This window comes from Maniola hyperantus, chromosome 27 (assembly GCF_902806685.2).
Source record: "Maniola hyperantus chromosome 27, iAphHyp1.2, whole genome shotgun sequence".
Classification (NCBI taxonomy): Eukaryota; Metazoa; Arthropoda; class Insecta; order Lepidoptera; family Nymphalidae; genus Maniola; species Maniola hyperantus.
In genome coordinates, this window is record NC_048562.1 from 6,598,100 (window position 1) to 6,621,558 (window position 23,459).

Consider the following 23,459-nt stretch of genomic DNA (forward strand, 5'->3'; position numbering starts at 1 on the left):
GGTTTTATTGAAAAGTTTTTGAATGACTTGTTTGATATCTTTGTTATAACTTGTTGTGGCGGTTACCGCAATAGAAACTAGATGGCGCTGTTCAATCGATGACGTAGTCCCGAACAAATGTACCGCCGATAGTAATCGCACTAACGGAGTTTTCTGCAATCTGGACTATATATAGAAGTTTCAAGACATAACCGTCGGCCCAGCTGGCGCCACCGAGCACAACCAACCGCTCGGTGGGAGATCTCCCTTTTGGTACGGTCGAGCCTGCACACCGCACACCGCTCCCGTACATTGTAATACATGATCATATCCAAAACATATACGTAAGAGTGGGCGCCATGGTGATGCATGCTGTTCCACTCAACACTTACGGGCGGGGCATAGTAAAGAGTGAGATGGACGATGTTACAACAACGCAAATAAACGTTTGCTATTGCATTAAATCCTAATAGTGAATACAGTTATACAGTGTGACTGTACAGTGCAACATAAAACAGAACCACAAAGAAAAGTCACAATAGAAATAAGACAAAAACCACAAAACGTAGAAAACGTAATAGAAACAGTAAAATCAAACAACGACAAAGAAACCAAACAATGGACGGATAAAGCAGAAACACACAAACATGGCGCACGTGCCACACGTGCCACACGTGCGGGGTGCGACCAATAACAAACGTGACAACAAGCCGACACACACAACACACACTATTGATTGTTGGGGAGGAATAAAATATTTCCGGAAATTAATAATTTTAATGTATCTGTAATCTGTCGATAAGTTACTTAATCTGTAATCTGTCGATAAGTTACTTAGCAACGTACTACTTACTTGTTGTAAATTGTATAGTCTTAAAACTTAACTGTCAATAAGAGAGAAGAAAACTAAAACACGTCACTTTCCAAGAATTAAAAGTTAATAGTTTAAACTTTTAAGTTTTAACTAAGCGCCTGAAATCTAAAATAAACTACATGTGATTTAGCGGACGTCAGTGCAGATTACGTACACTGTACAATAGAACATAGCACAAACAAAACAAAAACAAACACACATAAAATTAAAACACACGTAGAACAAGCGCCTGACAAGTGAAGAGTCACAATCTGAATTGTATGCTTCAATGTAGTCAATTCAGATTGTGACGAACATAACAGTGCACCAGAAAAAACTAAAACACCCTTAAATAAAGTGAACGAGTCTTATGATGTAGTACAAGTTCAAGTACAAAATAGACTAGAAAAGAGAGAGATAAAGATACTATTGTGATGGACTTCAATTGAGATTGGATAAATAGTATGTGCGACAGAACATCACAGTGAAAATACAAACTAAACTAAAACACACGTAAGAAATACAACTTCAAGCATCTGGGAAGTAAAACACACGTTGAAGTATGAGAAGTTCAAACACCTGGAAGGTGACGGGGTCCTGCACGCTGTAGTAGAAGGTGGAGGCCTCGATGACGTCGATGACGGGCACCGCCACGGCGTGCGGCGCGCGCTTGACGCGCTGCAGCAGCGGCCGCAGCCAGTCGCGCTGCGCCTCGCAGTGCGCGTCCAGGAACACCAGCGCGTCGCCCGCCGCGTAGCGCGCGCCCGCCAGCCGCGCGCGCGTCAGCCCCACACTGGCGCACATTGTAACACTCACTGCCTACTCATTTGTTTTGTTTATAGGGGGTCTTGGTCGCTGAGGGGTCCCATGCTGTTCTACCAGCTATAATAGCTAGCTTTCTATCGATCCGATACTTAGTAAACATATGCACTCTGCTTAGAACAGCTCAGCTACATCAATCAGAAAGAAGAAATGGAAATACAAAAAGTAAACGCTAAGCTTTTTTGTAACTGGTTACTACGAAACGATGTGATTACGAACGTGGACGGAACCAAAAATGCACTATAGTGATCTCTCTCGCACGCCTGATGGCAACCAATGCGGGAGGCAGAATATGACGTGACATGACAGCTACCAAACACAGACAGAGCTCGTCGCGCCCCTCGGTGACGCCCAACAGATGAGTTCTGCACATTCAACAAAGTCTCTGAATACTTTATCGCGTAGGTAGCTCACACCCTGCGGGTGCAGTTTCTGCTTCATTTTACAACCCAATTTGGTTATGTGTGATTTATATTATATGTTAGACTTGGCACCCACCCACCCAGTACCCGCGCCCTCAGATGGTAAAGAATTGACAGCAATATCCATAGAGTTATGCCACATCACTGGCAATATCCTTAAAACAAGTTACCTAACATGAAATGAAGTGGTGTACGAAAATAATGACTAAACGTAAATCGAGGAACGAGAAAAGACACATAAAAGAATTAAACCGTAGGAAATAAACACATAATATAATAGAAACAGAGTGCATAGTTATAATCAACAAACATAGAATGTTCACAATTACTGAAAACACATAGATTCTAATTAAGCGTTCAATAATAATTGCACAACGAATGCAATCAATTGATTATACAAACAATACTGCAAATACACAAAAACAATAAATTTCAGCGACTACATACACAAATCCCCAAACACAGAGTAACCAACTAAACAACTAATAACTAAGTAATCGTCATAAACAACACACGTACACCTTTTACGTATTAACGACAATAACATCGCCCACTTACAAATTACCAAATTATGCTAAAAACACTACGAAATGTTCTCCAAAGTTCTACATTTTCAACGGAGCCTCAAAATAAACTTTTTCGTAAAGAAAACTTTGCGCGAAATGTCAATACTACCTATACTGTAGACCAAATTCATTTTCCGTTGAATCAGAGGCATATCTTACAGAAAATCTCGTGCGGAACTTGTTTCATACAGTTTGTTGGTAGCGCGCGTTGCGCGTGCGCAGGTATTCGAGCATTATTTCGCACGCTATTTTGTCAGACAAATTGACAGAATAACGCAAAGGAGATGAACAAAAGTTGTATGGACGCGTGCCCCAGAATGTACAGAGATGATACATGTGCCATTTAATAGTAAAAATCTTCTATTTTAAGAAAAAAAGCCGCATGTTGTTTTGTAATCGTGAGTCGTGACATTAAGTTTGTGATAGGCATAAAAACACTTCCATCCACAGCCTACTTTACGGCCCTGGATGGAAGTCTTTTTATGTCGACAAAAAGGTTAAAAAGGGAAAATCTTGGACAAAATCGATTTAAATTCTAATTTTTTTTTTTTCGGTGACTGCTTCTAAATGTAAATAGTTATTCAAAATTTATTGTATATTTTATCTGAATTTATTATAATTCCTTTATATTTGTTCAGCCTGGGGCAAATTTTGTCCATCTTGTTTTAGTGAGAATTGTTGTTTCTTTTAAATATGAATATGGGGCTACACACAACAGACAACGTTTAAGTGCGGAAACCAGACCAGAGAGAGAAGAAACAAAAATGGGACTCAAAACTACACTTAAGAGATACCTACACAGACCACATCATCAACAAGACTACAAACTCCCATAACTACAGAATCACCTCAAACTTCATGTTATCTCCGACGTAGTACTCCAAGTCTGCCTGTTCTATCAGGTCTATGACGGGAGTCACCACAGCTGATCTCTTGTCCTTTATCCTCTGCAGCAGAGGTCGGAGCCAGTCAGTGTTATCCTCGCAGTGCGAGTCCAGGAACACCATGACCTCCCCACTGGCTTCACGACTGCCCTCCCAGCGAGCTCGGGTCACACCTACCCTGCGCAAGCCAAGTACGGCTGATGGTGGAAGGTACCCCATCTGAACTGATAGCTTCTCAAAGCACCCGGAGATTTTGGAGTTTACTTGGGGAAAAGCGTAAGGCACTAAATGCTTAGGAATTCTTGGGAGAGTTGTGCCTAATACCCCAAGTCGGGGCGAGGCTGGTCACCAGACTCCATCTATGTCTGTTGCATGTCGGGAGGGGATTGTTACCCCATGCTAACAACAATACTGTATTATGGATTAAAGAAAGTCTTATGTCAACCTATTCTACTATTTAATCATTCTATTCAACCCTAATATCCTCTAGAAATATCATAATAGTAACATCCATATTAACATCTAAAATCTGTATATGGCTGGAAAGATGATAATTATTAAAGTATAGAGAAAAATTTAAAACCTAGTTATGGATAATATCCTGGAGGGAAGTAGATGCGACTCACCGATCGGGCAGCCTCAGGATGCGGATGAGGTCGGGCGGCAGCCTGGTGCGCACGTAGTGGCTCAGCTTGCCCTTCAGCTCCGGCAGCGTGGAGTTGTCGTCCACCAGGATGATCTCCTTCAGGTACACCAACGGAGACGCGGGGTCTTGGCCGGGGTACCCTGGATAATGTATAGTTTGTTGGCAAAGCCAAAAGCACTATCACCATCGTCAAGCCATCGCCGGCTTGATGATGCCAGTTTCATCACAAATTTTGTATGAAATACAAAATTTGTGATTTCTTTAAAAAAAACAGCCAAGTGCGAGTCAGGCTCGCGCAACGAGGGTTCCGTACTCAATCGTATTTTGTCGACATTTTGCACGATAATTCAAAAACTCATAGTTTTGAATTATCATGCATAAAAATAAATAAAAATCTGTTTTAGAATGTACAGGTGAAGACCTTTCTTATGATACCCCACTTGATAAAGTTATCTTACTTCAAAATTTAAAACACTAATTATTAGTTCATGACCACAGTTTAATTTTTTTGTGTTGTTTAGAAGAAAAGCTAATGGACGGTCAGTGTTTATAATGCAGTCACTTACCGGATCCGGGAACGCGCTCCGATGATGGGGGCCCCCAAGATGCGCTGGTAAGGTCCAGGATTGATGATCTGGTCGAAGGTTGATGAACTTCGCGTCTAAAGTTTTGCTTTTTTGATGATAGCCGTTAGAGGCTTGTGTTTTGATGTGTGTCACGCGTTCTCGCGGATCGTTTGCGGTATGTGTCAACTTCGAGTTCGACTGACAGCTGTAGTGTTGCCGTTTTAGTAAGCGGCCACATAAGTAAACCCCGACCGATTGTAATAAAATTAAGTCTACGAATTTGGAAAAGACGCTGGTTTGTGCTATGATTATAAATATATCAAAAGTACGGAACATACCGCCGGCCATAAAATAATCCAGGATTATTTTATAAAAATAAAAATAAATAAAAAAACTCTTACCTAAGCTAACTTATACTAAACATCTAATGGGAAAATAGAAAATACTTATTCAACGGGTAAGGGGCAGATCTTGACTACAGGTCGTTTGACTAAATTATTGCCCACACGGACAGTGACTACCCGAGTTATACCGTCAGCGCCCGGGTGGAGTTGATGTACACGCGCAAGACGCCACTGCAGTGGTGGTAGTGTGTTATCGATTAGCACGACTACCGAACCCTCGTGGATGGGTGTATTAATTTTATCGTGGAACCATTTACCTCGGGGCTGTAACTGATGAAGGTATTCTACACTCCAACGTTTCCAAATATGTTGGATAGCCTGTTGAACAACTTGTCACCGAACAAGGCGATTAGGATTATCATTTGAAAAGTCGAATTCTGGTAATGAGGTTAATGGTTCCCCAATCAAAAAGTGACCCGGTGTGAGTGGTAATGGATCTGTAGGATCATTACTTAATAAGCAAAGTGGTCTGGAATTGAGGACTGCCTCGATTTGACAGAGAATTGTGTTAAATTCGTCATATGTTACCGTGAGCTTACCTATGACTCGATAGAGGTGGGATTTCATGCTCTTTACACCCGCCTCGAAAATTCCTCCAAAATGCGAGGCGTAAGGAGGATTGAAATGCCAAGTTATCGAAAGTTCAGCTAGATATTTATTTAAAACGGACTGATTGGATTCGTCTCGCAAAAACGTGTAAAGATCGGTCAGATAGTTATCACAGCCAATAAAGTTTCGGCCACAATCTGAGTAGATATTCGTGCACAAACCTCGCCGAGAAATGAAACGACGAAGTGTGTTAAGAAATGAAATAGTTGATAAATCGGGAACCAATTCTAAATGGATTGCCTTCGTCGACATGCATATGAACACGCAAACATATGCTTTGAGAATTTTAGCATTTCTAAACTGGTTAGATTTTAGATTGAACGGCCCCGCAAAATCCACTCCCACATGAAGAAAAGGACGCAGCGAGCGGACTCTAACTGTCGGCAGTTGAGCCATTGGTGGTTGCGGTGCGATTGGACGCGCGCGAAAGCAGGGCACGCAGCGACGAGTTCGCATACGAACCGCATCGCGAGCGCTTAAAATCCAATACTTCTGTGCAAGTATAAACTGTAAGGTTTGGGGACCGACATGCAAGTTAGTTTTATGATAATAGTCGATGAGCAGATTAGTCAAATGGTGCCTTTTTGGTAATAGGATTTGATGCTTGGCATCATAAGGAACGTTGGCACAGCTTATTCGGCCACCAACTCGGAGGAGTCCGTCTTCGTCCAAGAAAGGTTTTAATTTTTGCAACCGTTTGGTACACCTATCGTCGTCCTTTAGACGTGAAACTTCTTCTGAAAATTGTTCAGCCTGAACGAGGGTTATGATGCGACTCAATGATTGCTTGATCTCAGGAACAGTGACGTGATTTGTTGTATAAGATTTGCTTTTGCGACATTTATGATAAAATCGAAAGATAAGTGACACTATGCGTAACATTTTTGGCAATGAGGAGAATCGCTCGAGGAATTCTAAATTTGAGTCGACATGTGTTACAAGAATGTGTTTGCGGCGTTCTTCATCGGTGTGACATTTTACGTTGGACACTGGCCATTCTGACTGTGGGCCTGAAAGCCACGGCGGACCATGGAACCACAATTGCTTATTCAATTGAGTAGGCAATACACCTCGGGATGCAGAATCTGCTGGGTTATCTGCTGATTGGACATGGTGCCATTGGGAGGCAGGTACATTACTTGTAGTTTCCGCTATGCGATTGGCCACATATGTACGCCACTTGTGCGGTGATGAATGTAGCCATGCAAGAGTGACCGATGAATCGCACCAAGCGAAGACTTCATCAAAGGGTAAAATATTACTGTACGTAGTTATAACCTTTTTTATCAACTTTGATAAAAGATGAGCCCCACAAAGTTCTAACCGTGGAATTGTGAGCTGCTTTAATGGCGCAACCTTTGTTTTCCCAAGAAGAAGATGTGCCTGGATTACACCTTCTGTATTAACGACACGAATGTAGACACAGGCCGCGTAAGCCTTTTCAGATGCGTCTGAAAAGCCATGAAGTTGTACTTGATCAATAGCTGTGCTAGGAAGTATGTGGCGAGGCAAGATAACGTTTTGCAATGAACTAAGCTCATCAATGAATCGATACCACAACTCGCAAATGCCCTTCGGAGGAGCTTCATCCCATCCTGAACCAGCTACCCACAAGAGTTGAATTAGATGCTTGACAAATAGAGTTATAGGGCTCAGAAAGCCAAGAGGATCGTAAATTTTAGCAATTTCAGCTAGCATTATACGTTTTGTACATTTGCGAGGAGGAATGTCCGTGTGATATGTGAAAGTATCAGATTTTGGTGTCCATTTTAGCCCTAGAACCTTTATTGAATCATTCGTATCAAGTGCGGATAGTATGAGCGCATCATCTAGACTGGAATCATCGGTGTTCAAACTGTCTAAAAACTCTTGATTGTTGCTTGTCCACTTGCGGAGTTCGAAGGTACCTGCTTTGCAAATAGCGGTAAGTTGACGTTGAAGTTCAATAGCTTCCTCAATTGTGCTAGCCCCCGTGACAATATCATCGACAAAAACATCATTGAGAAGCACTTGAGAAGCTAAGGGGAACGATGCAGCTTCGTCCATCGCTAATTGACGAAGTGTACGTAGAGCAAGAAATGGCGCTGAGGCTACGCCAAAGGTTACCGTACACAAGCGGAATTCTTGCACAGGCTCAAGAGGAGAGAACCGCCAAAGGATTCTCTGAAAGTCTCGATGTTCTTTGCAGAGATTAATGAAGCGATACATCATTTTGATGTCCGCTGTGAAAACAATGTTGTGTAATCTGAATTTAAGTAGAACTTCTGTAATGTCCTGGTGTAACTTTTGTCCTGTCAGAAGGTTATCATTAAGAGAACGGCCAGATGTAGTTTTGCATGAAGCATCGTAAACGACCCGATATTTAGTAGTGCTTGCCGATGTCTTCACTACGCAGTGATGAGGTATGTAGTAAGAAGTTATACTTTGCATTTTAGCGAGGTGGACAGGTTCCATATGTCCCAGGTCTAAGTACTCCTGCATACATTTATTGTACTCTGCTCGTAAAGTGGAGTTACGTGACAATTTTACCTCCAGTTTATTTAAACGCGAGAGGGCAATGGCTCGAGATTCACCTAGTGGAGGAGCATTTTCCTTAAACGGCAAAGAAACTGTGTATTTTCCATTCAGGTCCCGCTTATGAGTGTTGACGAAAATCTTTTCACAATTAAGTTCATCTTTGGTGCGATGAGTATTTTCAGGCATCGACTCCAGCTCCCAAAATCTTTGAAGTTGAACGTCGAGCTGGCACGTGCTAAGATTAACAGAAACAGAACCAGACGTTGAATGAGCAATTTTGCCATTTAGGAGATAGCCAAAAATGCTATTTATAGCCACAGGAGTACCAAGTGGACCTTTGATATTATTATAAAGTAGTATGCTATCAGTATAGTCTGACCCCAATAAGATCTCCACGGGACGCGTAGAACGTAGTTCTGGATCTGCTAATGTAAGATCCTTTAGATGGGGGATTTGTTCAAATGAACTGGGTATGTTTGGAATGTAGCTAGTTATTTTAGGGAGGATCAGAGCCTCAATGTATAGTTTAGGTTCTGGTTTGTTATGAGGTGTAACCTCACATAACGCATAACCACGTGGTTGTTCATTGGTATCGCCTATTCCTGTGATCGTAGTGCTTTTTTGTGCGGGATATCGCGATAGACCAAGTCGTTGAACACATGCTTCCGTGATGAGAGTAGCTTGCGAACCTTGGTCGACCAGAGCGCGTACCAAACGTGATGGTTTTGGTTCGCTGTTCATGGATCGAACATTGACAAGTGCAGTTGTAAGTAAGACAGTACAATTTTTATTATTAGGAAACTTTGTAGCTCCATGTAATAGAGTTGGCCCTTCTGAGCAAGATTCCGAGGCAGCCGAACATTCTGTTGTCAGTGTGACGCTTTGCTTAGATAAAGTGTCACATATTGAGGAGTGATGACGTAGGTTACAATAGCGGCAGTTGCGACGCGAGGGACACATGTCGTCTTTGTGGCCCATATATAAACAATTGCTGCAAATTTTATTTGAGTTTATAAAGTTTTTACGTTCACCAATGTTAAGCTTTTGAAAATTGTCACACTTGTTTAGCGGATGGGAATTTTCTTTACAATATATGCACTTGAGGGTAGGCGGAAATTCAATAGCAGTTGTATAAACATTCATGTTTCGTGGATGATTCGTAGAATAAGTATTCAATGAACGCGGCATGCTATATTGTTGATCAGGTCCGGAGTAGGGCAGCGATAATGGGCGGTTGGCAAATTGCGCGCGCCGCGCTGTCGCCCCAAAGGCAGCTGTGCGAGTGGTGTTGGCAGTTGGTATTGCAGTGGAGGCACGGCCTAAGGTAGTCGCTGTACTCGTAGATGGTGCCGATGCCGCCATTACTTCAGACGCCGCTAACTCTTTATCCAAAAAATCCAGTAATTCGCTTACTGATGGTATGTCGCTTGGCGATCGCAAGGATAATTCAAATCGCCTCCGTATGTCAGGCGTAATTTTTCTTAATAATATATTTAAGAGTATAAAACTCCACTCCGCTACGGGAAAATCTAAAGAATTTAGGGCCGTTATGTTTTCGAAATATGTGTTAAGTATCTGCCGTAAGCTAGATTGTACATTCTTTTCATTTACTGGCTCAACGTCAAAAATATTGTCAAAGTGTTTTGTTGCGATGATTCTTTTATTCTCGTATCGATGACGTAGCGCTTCTAAGGCATTTTCATAATTAGAGTCCGTAACCGGAACGGATTTAATTAAATTAAAAGGTTCATCTTTTAGTGACAATAACAAGTACCTAAACCGTTCAACATTTGATAAAGTTTCATTATCGTGCACAAGTGACTTAAATAAATCATAGAAGGCATTCCATTCAGTTAATTTCCCGTCAAATGTATGTAATGATATTTTTGGTAAACGAATATGAGACTGCGCAGATTGTGATATATTGCAGTGAGCGTGCGCTTCGTGACCACAGGGCATTGCCACACTGGCTAAGCTTTGTTTTCGCGTCTCCTTTATGGAATCTAATGTAATTTGAATTTTATAATATAAGGAATCAAACCTATTACGTGTAGCGAGATGTTCTTCTTTGGAAAACTTATTTAGTTTAACAGAAAGTTTTTCTATTTTTCCTTGAACTTGGAAAAAGGTTTTCTTAATAGAATTTAACTCTTTTACCCGAACACGAAATTCGGCTGGGTCCTCAGAACAGTCCACTATACGTTGGATACTATCGAGAGCAAGATCACGTTCGAAAATCAGTTGTTCAAATTCCATCGTTATGGATTTAAATCATGTAACAAATGTAAGTATAATAATTATTTTGGTTTTGTATTAAATCAATAGTTTATAACTGGTAGGTAATGTAAACCGTAGCTATAAAAACTTGATTATTATTATCAATCGATATTGCGTTATGATATACCTACCCAATTAGCACAAATGCATTAGTCAGCTAATTTGTATACGTTTTTTTGCATGAACGCTGTGTGCAAACGGCCTTATCTCGCCGCGCGTTGTGAACTGCGATGTAGGTAACACTTTTATAAACTACTGCGTTCATGAGATTTAATGCTAAAAAATGTTGAAATATCGCTTGGAACACCTAAAAACTATATATAATTACAAATAACTAGCTGTGAGGAGGCTGTATACACCGATATTAGCTCAAATTAATACTTAACAGGCCTAAAATCTCGATGTTAAGTTTAGTTGCCGGCGCGGCGGTGGTACCACCCGCGCTTCACAAAAAAATTATGAAACTGACTAAAATTAGATCTATTTTAATTAGACTAGCACAAAACAGCTATAAAACGCGAAATTATACAAAAATGCCCAGATATAATGCGGTATATCCGGTTCGAAAACTATGTTTAGAAGAAAAGCTAATGGACGGTCAGTGTTTATAATGCAGTCACTTACCGGATCCGGGAACGCGCTCCGATGATGGGGGCCCCCAAGATGCGCTGGTAAGGTCCAGGATTGATGATCTGGTCGAAGGTTGATGAACTTCGCGTCTAAAGTTTTGCTTTTTTGATGATAGCCGTTAGAGGCTTGTGTTTTGATGTGTGTCACGCGTTCTCGCGGATCGTTTGCGGTATGTGTCAACTTCGAGTTCGACTGACAGCTGTAGTGTTGCCGTTTTAGTAAGCGGCCACATAAGTAAACCCCGACCGATTGTAATAAAATTAAGTCTACGAATTTGGAAAAGACGCTGGTTTGTGCTATGATTATAAATATATCAAAAGTACGGAACATGTGTGATGTAACCACAAATTTACGGTTTTCAGATTTTTCCCCGAATGTCAGCTATAAGACATACCTACCTGCAAAATTTCATGATCCTAGGTCAACGGGAAGTACCCTGTAGGTTTCTTGACAGACAACAAAGTGATCCTATAAGGGTTTCGTTTTTCCTTTTGAGGTACGGAACCCTAAAAACAGGTCTGGAGGTACGTGCCCGGAAACAAACCGTGTACTCCTCAACTAAAAAGTTCACAAATAACCACTAGGTTATCACCGCTTCACCGCTAGAAGACACCATCATCATCTGTCAACCCATGGCCCGCACATCACTGAGCAGTCTCTTCTCAAAATAAGAAGGTGAGGAAACCTGTGTACCTGCAAGATCGTCATAATGTTCTCAAAAGTATGTGAAGTCCACCAATCCACACTTGGCCAATGTGCCGCGGGGTTTCATTTTGATCAACGAGATTTTTTACGTGAGTATAGTTGAAGAGCTAGTCTACTTTTTACTGCAAAACCTAAGAATTTTCACCGGCATCTCAAAACCCTAAATCCGTGCAGATGAAGTTGCGGGCATCAGCTATTTGAAGATAACAACAGAACCTATGTCTCACCCAGTGTCATAATCCTTCCAGTCTCCCGGTCCACGTAGTTGGCCCTCCGGTACCACGGCTGATCCCTCCTCGCGCTGTTGATGACGCTCCAGATGGTCCTCACCACCACGGAGTAGGGCTCGTTGTGGAAGATCAGGATCACCGACGCGGAGGGCAGCTCCGCGTCGTACACCACCCGCTCGCACGCCGGGTTGCGGTGGTCTGAGACCAAGACTTGGCCATTTAGAAAATACTAGGCTTTGTGACTTGTGGCAAACGTAACTTATAGCCTATTAGTATGGATGATAAGTGCTCCTGGATAAAGTAGCTTTCAAAACTTGAGCCCTAATGGTAAAAGAATTACTAAAACCGCTTCAGTGGTTTCAGAGTTCATCGATTCTCTTTGTAAAATTAGTATAGGTGAATAAACTTTGCCAAGTTTTATTTAGTTCCAAAAAGTATGTATTTTATAACTTTTCGAAGCTTACAGCGTAGTAATGAATTTCAAATATATGTATGAGCACGTAAATAGGACAGAACCATACAGAACGCACAGTTATACAAATCCGTATAACAGTAATACAAACTGATTACCTTTTAAAGATCTATTGTACGCTATCCGATCGCTCAGATATACGTTTATAGCTAGCTTCTTCTCCGACTCCTCGCCGAGCCGCTTCGCTTCACCGGTCAGGTGCGCGGCGACACCTCCTTCTCCCAACCCTGGAATGATCCTCGCTTCATCCTCCAAGATTTCCCTCTCGTAAACATCTTCCAGCTCGGAATTTTGGGCGCGCGCCGAACGTTTCCCGCCACGCCATTGCTCGAACAATGCTAAAATTGTCACCACGAATATCACAAGGAAACCTACTTTTGCCGCATGATAGCACTTCCGTACCGGTAATTTCATTTTTTAATTGAAAAATTTATAAATCTAAACGGGATACACACGTTCGCCGCGGCCATTCATGTGTTTGACACTGACGTTTGATTTTTGAACTTGACGTTTTACAACTTTTTGTTGTTTACCAGTGTTTCCAGTTATGATTTTGGTTTTACCCAAGTTTCTGTGGGCGTGTGCCGTGTGAACGAAGTCGCGCGCAGTACAGTTAATTAATCTAAAGAGGTTATGTGACATTTTTTAGTGTTTCAGGATTATCAAGATTCTAAAAACACTAAATAATCACTATCAGCTTTCGTCAAACAGAATCTATAATGAAAGTACGGTTTATGAAAAAATCTATGACTTTCCTTGGAATTGCATGAAGAACATCTAAGTATGAGGCTTTTAAGTTTTAAGAAATAGTTATGCTCTGAAAAGTTTCTCATTACCTTAATAATATCTTAATGAGGAACTTTTCAGGGCGTCTAGAATAAAACAAATTTAATCGTGCCCTTTTGAGCGTTGAGTGTATAAAAAAATAGAGGTGGAAATTGATTGAAAAACGACCTACGCTATACCTAATATTAGTCGTTTCCCCCTATAATAGGGCGAAATTTTGCGAAAGTGGGAACACTGGGTTACCATGTTGTTAGTTCGTTGTTTTTAAACCGGAAAGGCGAAAGTAAACATGTCGTTCAGCCTAACTTTGTTATTAAAGTTTGTGTTTTAGTGATCGATTATTTTGAAAATAAACAGTCGGTTTTCACGGCTTCGAGATTTTATCCGAGATAGTACAACAGCACACACATTTTCCCTTACCAAAACGCATTCAAAGTGCGTTCATCCAAAAAATACATAAGTACACGAAAGAATAAGCATCTCTACTTATAGATTTCAGTCTCAGAAGGCTTATTGATGATACAAAATTGCAGCTTACTACGTATACGTTCGTGTGAAAGCGGTTGTAGCTTGGTTGAGAGGTCTGCCGGGGCACGGGGGTACCTGTCCACTGAAGATGTGTATAGTTGACCAATCAGGGTTTTGTCGGATGACGGAATAAAATTATCACGTTATTTACCGACAATCTGATTGGTCTGCTCAACACGTCTCCGCTCCGCTTCAGTGGATAGGCATCTTAAACTTTTCGGAGTTATATTATGTCCGTTTTAAGTTATTAAAATGACTTGCTTTAACGGTGGAGGAAATCATCGCGACGAAACTTGCATGCCTAAGAGTTCTCCATAATGTTCTCAAAGGTGTGTGAAGTCTGCCAATCCAGCGTGGTGGACTATGGTCAAACCCTTTTCATCCTGAGAGGAGAGTGGAGACCTGTGCTCAGCGGTGTGCCGGCGTTGGGTTGGTCATGATCATTACGATAAAGTCGAAATAAAACTCAGTGAATGACGTCAAACAATACAATTTATTTTCGAAACTATGGAAATAATAACATACTCTCTTATTAAATAAATAACCTACCTATGGAATGTCCAAAACATAACCAGAGATCTCTTAAATATACTTATACCTAATTTTCAACCATTTTTAACCGACTGCGGCAAAGCTCAAAGGAGGGTTATGTGTTTGTACGTCCATTCCTATGTCCGCTTGTATCTACAGAATACGGCTCAACCGATATTGATAAATGATACGTCATTAGATTCGTTTTGATGGCGCGAGTGTCACTACAAAGCCGAAATTCTAAAAAAACAAAATGGCGGATTTTATGCGCTTTAATATGCGGGCTGAAAAAATTTTTTTTCAAGACTCGAGTGTCAAAGGAGCTCCGGGCGCGATACCCAGGGAGACCCAGGTTCGAATCCTGCCGGTCCGTAATTTCTGTGGTGTATAGTAGTTAGAGAACAAATACAAATAGTAGATGATTTCATAGCATTTCATTTATTCTCATTGCTAGCATTCTTAGAGATCTGTTTGAACAACGCGTCCAGAGAGCTCATCTGTGTTTTGGTCAGCTTGGCGCCCTTCATGTCCAGCACCTTGTGGAACTCCGCCAGCGAGCTCTCCGGCAGCAGCTGCAGGAACTGCGACACGAAGCCCTCCACGTTGCTGTCCAGCGGCGCCATCACCAACTTCAATATCATCTCCGCTTTAGTCATTAACTTGATGACTACTTTAGTGTACGTAGTGGGCGCTTGTCGCTTCACGTCCGACCCGATGGAGGGCAGGTCTAACAGAGCTGTCTTCAACATGTGGGTATCCAGGAGCAGCTGTTCGGAGCCCACCGTCGAAATCGGTTTACATTTGTAAATGTTTTGGATGAACTTCGGGATGAAGGAGTTCGCGAAGCGGATGCAGAACTGCGTGAAATACTTCCGGGAAGACGCCAGGTTGTCTCTCAGATTCGGTACCGAGTTTTTTAAGTGCATTATGATTTGGGTGACGTAGGAGCTTTGGCCGCCCACGTTGTCGAAGTGCAGCCAGGATATCTTGGTCATGGCTTGCAGCGCCGGCTCGCAGGCCAGCTCCAGGTCCTGCACGAGGAGCTGGATGCAGTTGCTGATCATCTTGTGGAACAGGTCCTGTTCCGGAGTCAGGTCTATCTTGTCGGCCAACGTCGGCGTGATCTTCTCCCTCAGCTTCTGCGCGAGGTGTATGGTCGTTTCGAGACAGTACTCCGAGGTAGTTATCACGCTGGTGATTTTGGAGATCTCTTGTTTTGTGTACCTGGAGATATTAAAACAGGATAAATAAATGTTAAAATCGGTCAAGAGCGAGTCGGGCTCGCACACGAAGGGTTCCGCATAAAATATAGAAACAGTTTACAGGAGCCGCATAGACCTGTAATACTCAGTAGCCGGTAGGAAATATTGTACATCGGACTATTGGAAAGAGGTTTCGGGTTTCGCTGTCTCTTTCTAAAGGTGGATGTAGTACATTTCCTGCTGGGTGCTGTTCTGTGTCGTGTACCTCTGCGTGTTGGCGTCGTCGCGCAGCAGCGTGTGCAGGTTGGTGACCAGCGAGGGCACCCCGAGCGCGGGGGCGGGCGCGGCGCGCGGCAAGGCGCCCTGCAGCACGCCGGCGTACTCGCGCAGGTACTTGCCGAACACGCCCGACAGCTCTGTGGTGCAATACAACATGTCAAGATGCTCAAAAGTGCAAGAATCATAGGGAGATGATCTGGAGCCACCTCCCCCAACCCCCAACCTTAGCCTCCCTCGCCAATGACATACTGCTTTATATATAATGTTCAGCCGCTCACCCAGCATGGGCTCCCCCGTGGACAACGTGGCGCACTGCGCGAGGCACTTCTTGTAGAACAGGAACAGGTCCGCGCAGCTCGACATGACGGCGCCTGCGCCGCTGCCGACGCTCGACACGTCGGCTGTTCCACTCACCCAGCATGGGCTCCCCCGTGGACAGCGTGGCGCACTGCGCGAGGCACTTCTTGTAGAACAGGAACAGGTCCGCGCAGCTCGACATGACGGCGCCTGCGCCGCTGCCGACGCTCGCCGCGCTCGACACGTCGGCTGTCTTCGCGTCCTGCACACAGACAGACAGACAGACCATACAACGGCATAGTTATCAACTGTTAGAGATCAACATGACAGTAGCAATAGGAATACACCACAGAGCTAACAGATATGCAACTAGCGTGGCCCCCTCAGTCCCTCTCGCTCAAGCAGAGGTACTTGTGAAATGTTATTGCATCTATTTTACGCTCGCTTCGGCTATTGTAGCCTAGTATACTGCAACCATAGACCGCCACCTATAGACGCCTAATCGCCGAACACCCCCCCTTAGGCACTTGCTTAGCATAAAAGTTCGGTACCCTCATTTCGCACATTGTTTTGATTATGTGACTCTTAAGTCCACCAATCACTCATATACAAAATACTTGAGTCAACATAACCTCACTTCACGTTGTTTGTCAAGATCTCATATACAAAATACTTGAGTCAACATAACCTCACTTCACGTTGTTTGTCAAGATCTCATATACAAAATACTTGAGTCAACATAACCTCACTTCACGTTGTTTGTCAAGATCTCACACACACATCACACACACACACACATCTCGCTCTAACAGTAATAGAATAGAATAGAATAGAATAATTTTTTTATTGCATTAACTGTGTAGGTACATTAGGTGTTATACTTGTTATAAAGTTCTAACAGTTTGCCACTTTGTGGCGTGCAATATTTTTAACTATTTTGTTTACTAAACTAAAAAAAACACTATCTACTTACATACTATACCTACTTACATCAATAATTTTCATAAAAATACTCATTAATATTATAAAGGCCTTACTAATTAACCAATTTCTTAATTTATTTTTAAACATATTGCCTTCTGTTTTTTTAATATTGAGTGGTAAATTATTAAATTTTTTAACACCAAATGCAAATGCGCTTTTTGAGAAAGTGTAGCAGTTATTTTGGGGTACAATTATGTTGTATTTATATTTTGTACGCAAGTTCTCTTTGTGTGTGTGTGTGTGTGTGTGTGTGTGTGTGTGTGTGTGTGTGTGTGTGTGTGTGTAAGAGTCACAATAGGGCTACTTCTACAGGTATTTGTTCTGAGGAATATACCAACGACTTACATACAACATATCAAAAACCAAAATCCTATTTATTTAATGTCGGGCAACAGTGTCTCTACTCGGTTTGTATCTTACACTGGTTTGGAAAGCAGAAATGTTTGGAAAGAAAACAAGTTTCGAAAAAATAATTGCAGATCGGCGGGAATACTTTAAGGATGTGCTTAGGGAGCCTTTTATCGAGGAATGGGGGGGGTGGGGGGGGTGTGGTATGCAGAGAGAGAGGAGGGGGGAGTGAGAGAGATAGTCACCTGTGTGAATCTGTCCATCAAAGCGCGAAGATTAGTGTCAAGACTGGTGATGTAGAGCGACAGATGGGGCTCGAAGCAGGCCCCGATGAGCCCCACCCAGGGGGAGCCTTTACTTGCTGTACTCGATTCCTTCTCCTGGAAAAAAATAAAAATTAAAAAAGCACTATTCTGAGACTTTATCCGCGCGGATAAAGAGTTTTTAAAAATTCCGTGGAAACTCTTTGATTTTTCTGGGTTAAAAATAGCCTATGTCACTGCCCAGTTCTTTCACTATACGCATGCAAAAAATCTGTTGCGGCGTGATTTAAAGACAAACCAACAAATCGAAAAACAAACCCACTTTCGCATTTATTATAAAGGTAGTGATGGTTATCACTCACGATAGTTTACACGCTGAAATAGCAACGTGTCATCACACATCACACTACTAATATTATAAAGGTAGTGATGGTTATCACTCACGATAGTTTACACGCTGAAATAGCAACGTGTCATCACACATCACACTACTAATATTATAAAGGTAGTGATGGTTATCACTCACGATAGTTTACACGCTGAAATAGCAACGTGTCATCACACATCACACTACTAATATTATAAAGGTAGTGATGGTTATCACTCACGATAGTTTACACGTTGAAATAGCAACGTGTCATCACACATCACACTACTAATATTATAAAGGTAGTGATGGTTATCACTCACGATAGTTTACACGCTGAAATAGCAACGTGTCATCACACATCACACTACTTAATATTAGAAAGGCGAAAGTATGTGTGTATGTTCGTTACTCTTTCACTCAAAAACTACCGGACAGATTTGGCTGAAATTTGGAATGGAGATAGATACCCGTGATTAACACATAGGCTACTTTTTATCCCGGAAAATCAAGGGGTTCCCACGGGATTTTGAATAGCCTAAATCCACGCAAATCACGTCGCGACCATCAATCTAGTTGCAAATAAAGGATTTTGAACAGAGCCTCGATAGCTCAATGGAGGAGCGGACTGAAATCCGAAAGGTCGCCGGTTTAAACCACCCGTTGCAATATTTGTCGTACCTACTCCTAGCACAAGCTTTACGATTAGTTGGAGTGGAAAGGGGAATAAGTCAGCATTATAAACTTGGCTAATATCCATACTAACATTATAAATGCGAAAGTGTGTCTGTCTGTCATTCTGTCTGTCTGTCTGCTAGCCTTTCACGGCCCATCCGTTCAACCGATTTTGCCGAAATTTGGTATAGCGATAGCTTGCATCCCGGGGAAGGACATAGGATATTATCCAGGAAAATCAAAGAGTTCCCACGGGATTTCTAAAAACCTAAATCCACGCGGGCTAAATCGCGGGCATTGTCTAGTTCTTTATAAAAAAAAATGAGGAAATACGATACCTCGTGGTCATCCTCGTCGAACGCTAGTTTGGTGCCCTCCTCGTCCGCGGCCTCGCCCAGCTCCGTGCCTTCACAAACATACACACCGATCATGGAAGCGTATTAGCTCATACAAATATCCTGGGACGGACAAGAGCTGCGCGTGACCACTCACCAACAAACCGCTTGTGCAGCAACAGCTCGAAGTTGTACGTCTTCTGGATGGCGTACAGCAGCAGCTTGACGTCCACCTCGTTGCGACGCGACTGCATGATGTCTGCGAGCGCCGCGCGCGTCATCTGACCACAAAACATTATTCAATAATTTGGCTATACATTAAATTTAAGAAATAATCGCAACAAAACAGCAATACCTAAAAATTTAAGATACATAAAAACTTTTACTCTGAAATAATCGCAGTCAAACCAGTCAAGTTAGTTAGTGATATTAGATTACCTTGCAGAAGACATTAGGCTATGCACTCGCCTGGCGCCTGGCGCCTGGCGCCTCCGGGCGGGTTTGAAGATGACGGCTAAGGTATCTTCGAATCTCAAGAGGTGCTTCGCGAGTCATGAGTTGGGGCTCCAAAATGTGTAGTTAGTGATAAAGGTGCATAATTCATTTTCTCACAATATTCATATTACAAGTTTGTTGTATATTGCGATATTCAGTCAGTGTTATCAGATGTGTACCTTGCAGAAGCGATGCGCGAGTCGCTCGCTCAGCCTCCAGGCGGGCGGGAAGATGACGGCTAGGGAGTCCTCGAACCTCAAGAGGTGCTTCTTGAGCCACGCGTAGCGCCGCTCGATGAACGAGATCCACGCACACTCCTGTTCGCTGGAGAATAGGTGCTCGTACTCCTAATGACCATTTTATTTGTGAGATTCTTGCATGAAAACCCGTCAAGTACGAGTCGGACGAGCACGCGAAGGGTTTCGTGCCATCATTATTTACTATATGTACTATACTGTCTACACATAATTTTTATTTATTTTTGTGATGTTGAAACATATTCACGGTTTTGGTATTTTTTGCTTTACACATGGCTACATACCTGAGTCAAATTTCATGATTCTAGAATCTAGGTGAACGGGAAGTAACCTATTCGTTTAAAGGGTCTTGACAGAGAACTAACAAGAAGTGATCCTACGCGTATAATTAGGGTTCCTTATTTTGTCTGGAGATAAAGAACCCTTCAAATTGTGAAAGGTAAAGTTAGTTACCTGTAACTGCGTGCTAATGAACCACTTGATGAGGTCCTGCTTCACCCGGGGCTCCAGCGCGTCCACCACGGCGCAGGCCTCCGACAGCGTGCGGTGCGATATGTTGCTCTTACCGCTGCCTGCCACACACACACACACACACAGTAGAGAGAGGTGAGCGATCAATTAATGAGCTTATTAAAAACGGTTCATTCGAGGGAATGTTAATCGAATGATTGTTTCATTTCACGTTCAGACGACACGGCCATAATGACACAAATATGTCGTGGAACGAAGTTGTGTGCATTAGCATGAACGTGCGAATGCCGAAATCCAACATCGTTGGATTGGTTTAGTAATGAATGAGTCGCTTTTGATTTACTTAGTATTTTGAATGAAGCATGCCGAATAAAAGACAAAAATGAATCATCTGATATCACTTTTGAATTATTTTTAGTGTCAGCAAATAAATTGTTCACGTGCTAAGTCAGCAACAAATGGTTATTAACCTAGTTCTATGTTTCCATTAACCTAGTTTCATGTTTCCATTAACCTAGTTCCATGTTTCCATTAACCTAGTTCTGTTTCCATTAACCTAGTTTCATGTTTCCAATAACATAGTTTCATGTTTCCAAATAAAGGAATCTAAATAGATACAGGGCTTGTGGCACGTATGCTTCGCGGTTTCTTTCTCAGAATGCAGGACGCTCCTGTGTTTAGAGAAATCTCTTGAATACTTTAATTTCCAATGAATAGTGATGCTTTGTGTGTTGTGTCTGTATGTGACACATACCGGTGAGTGCCTCCTTGAAGTCGGCGAGTATCTGCGTGGCGAGCTGCGCGCGGATAGAGTGCACCTCGTCGCGCAGCACGTTCAGCTCGCGGATGTCGCGGTACAGCTCCAGCTGATCCAGGACCTGCGGGAGACAACACAAACAACCCTCATATACGAGTCATGACAACAACATCTCCTATGACTAGACAACCCTAACTAACCCTACCTACAACAGCTCCTCCATCCCCATACCGGTCTCAGACCAACCATCTAGCCTAGCACACCACAACTAGTACTATAACATCAACTAACTGAAACCACATTAGGTTACAACAACAATTATGAAACTCACGGCAAGACACACCCTGTCTACTGAAAACCACCTCTGGCAAGAATGACTACTGAGAAGTGTCTTTGGCGAGAGCCAGACGAATAATGAATCACTACGCACGTGTCCGATTTTATAGTCTCACAACGACGGTGGGGACGATGACGCGATGTTCAATGAGCAAGCTGTTTACAACTAAACGACGGCGCTGCTGACATATTTATTTTTGGCTCATGATTGTACTGCAGTTTCACCTACCTCCATGATAGCCTGCAGCGGCAGCACCAGCTCCTTGTACTGCCTCTTCTGGGCGGAAGTCCTGAGCGAGGCAGCTCCTCCGGCCAGCATGTGCAGGTGGTTCAGCGCGGTGATGGCGCCGGTGAGGTTCCACTTGGCGCAGTCCAGCTGCTTGATCTCGGCGGTGATCTCACGTACCATGCTCTCGCTGCGTTCTGCTTTCTTGTTTATATCTGCCACCTGGAATTATTTGGGTTCAAATATGAACATTTTAAATTTAAATCCATACCAATATTAAAAACATAAACTGTCTGTCTGTAAACTAGGTTTTTATGGCTCACCCATTTGACAGATTTTGACGAAATTAGGTACAGAGATAGCTTGCATCCCAGGAATAGACAGGCTATTTTTTGATTCGTAAAATCAAAGGGTTCCCACAGGATTCTTAACAATCCTAAATACACAAAATTCAAGACCTCATTAGTATACCTATTGTATGTCACAATCAGTTGGAACTCCCAAAATTGTTAAGCACCAGATGTGTGTTTCACCTGCAAGGCCAGTTCTGTGATACAATGCTGAGCGTCCAACAAGGCCTGATGTCCCGCCACTCTCTGGTCGTGCTGCGCTCGCACCAGGCGCCGGATGTCGTGCTGCACACTCGCCAGCCGGTACTCACAACGTGCTGCTGCAGATTCTACACCCGAGAGTGACTGCTCCGTCGGAAACACGCGGTTTATGTACGCCACTGCGTCAAACTGTCAAGGATGTTAATGTTAAAAATACAATTAGGGGTCTTAGGCAGTAGTCCAGACATACTGTTGTTGCTATGCCTTAAAATTAGCAGTGCAAAGTACCGTGACGCTAAACTACGGTAAACAAGCTTGTAGCACCTCAGTTCCTGGTCTAATATGGAAAACAGCTGTGTATCAAATGTCTCAGCTATTGAGTTAATTATATTAAAGTCAGCGACCGCCCTTTGATAGTCAATTAATTTAACTTGAACCTTCAAGAATAAACTCCGTTCCTGATAGTTTTCCAGGCCAAAAACCTAAAATCTTACTTCTTCATTATCGAACTGCTCAGTTCCACCCATTAGTTCTTCAATACGGCTCAACACAGAGCCCGGCAAGTTGAGCTGGACCTCGGGTCCGCTGTCTTTGTCCTCCAGAACATCATTCGAATCCATTTCTTCTCATAAATTAAGATTTAATTACGAATTTTATTAAATTTTCGACCACAATCCACATTCACAACACAAACAACTTAATTGTCAATTGATTTTGACATTTGTTATCACTTGTCATGATGACACTACTTCCATGTAATGGTCTCGTTCGGATACATCTTCTGAATTTCATCATTGATCAACCATCAACTTTTCTAAAATTTGGTTTTTGTGCATCTGATTTCATTTTATTGACATTTCTGAAACTTTTTATTACAGAAACTTCTTATTACAGAAATCTTTTGTGAATATTTTTACAATACTTTGAAAACTATTCAAATACTAATTATTAAAATAACATTGATTTTTTTACCTTAGAATCTAAATTTTAATTTAATTTTATATTTGACCTCTGTAATAATATGGGTACAATTTGCCTGAAATAAATAACATTATTATTATTATCTTATTATTATTATTAACGTAAAGTTTGACATTATTTTTCATCATCATCATCAAGTTATATTGTATTTTCCTTACAACCTTAAACAAAACCATTGTCATTGTCAAATGACAAATCCGTCAAACCA

The 23,459-nt window shown here is 42.2% G+C and overlaps 2 protein-coding genes and 1 long non-coding RNA gene across 3 annotated transcripts in view; 2 read left to right on the forward strand and 1 right to left on the reverse strand.

Moving 5' to 3' along the window:
- The window catches only part of Vps53 (vacuolar protein sorting 53), a 40,368-nt gene extending 17,398 nt beyond the window's left edge, over positions 1-22,970 (reverse strand). Inside the window, exons 1-17 of the mRNA XM_069508048.1 lie at positions 22,765-22,970; positions 22,253-22,459; positions 21,723-21,941; positions 21,155-21,278; positions 20,383-20,501; positions 19,852-20,019; positions 19,335-19,458; positions 19,181-19,248; positions 17,783-17,917; positions 16,323-16,467; positions 15,895-16,045; positions 14,872-15,651; positions 12,681-12,943; positions 12,108-12,308; positions 4,153-4,312; positions 3,491-3,704; positions 1,383-1,651 (exon numbers count right to left, since the gene is read on the reverse strand). Coding sequence (XP_069364149.1) covers positions 1,383-1,651; positions 3,491-3,704; positions 4,153-4,312; positions 12,108-12,308; positions 12,681-12,943; positions 14,872-15,651; positions 15,895-16,045; positions 16,323-16,467; positions 17,783-17,917; positions 19,181-19,248; positions 19,335-19,458; positions 19,852-20,019; positions 20,383-20,501; positions 21,155-21,278; positions 21,723-21,941; positions 22,253-22,459; positions 22,765-22,890 — 3,473 coding nt within the window. The 5' untranslated portion in view covers positions 22,891-22,970. The remainder of the gene's footprint in view (positions 1-1,382; positions 1,652-3,490; positions 3,705-4,152; positions 4,313-12,107; positions 12,309-12,680; positions 12,944-14,871; positions 15,652-15,894; positions 16,046-16,322; positions 16,468-17,782; positions 17,918-19,180; positions 19,249-19,334; positions 19,459-19,851; positions 20,020-20,382; positions 20,502-21,154; positions 21,279-21,722; positions 21,942-22,252; positions 22,460-22,764) is intronic.
- Positions 1-23,459, forward strand: part of LOC138404326 (uncharacterized) — a 79,665-nt gene that overhangs the window by 17,506 nt on the left and 38,700 nt on the right. The gene's annotated exons all lie outside the window — the stretch shown is intronic.
- Positions 23,419-23,459, forward strand: part of LOC117994537 (uncharacterized) — a 33,116-nt gene continuing 33,075 nt past the window's right edge. The window contains exon 1 of the mRNA XM_069507978.1: positions 23,419-23,428. The gene's annotated coding sequence lies outside the window, so the exon portion shown is untranslated. The remainder of the gene's footprint in view (positions 23,429-23,459) is intronic.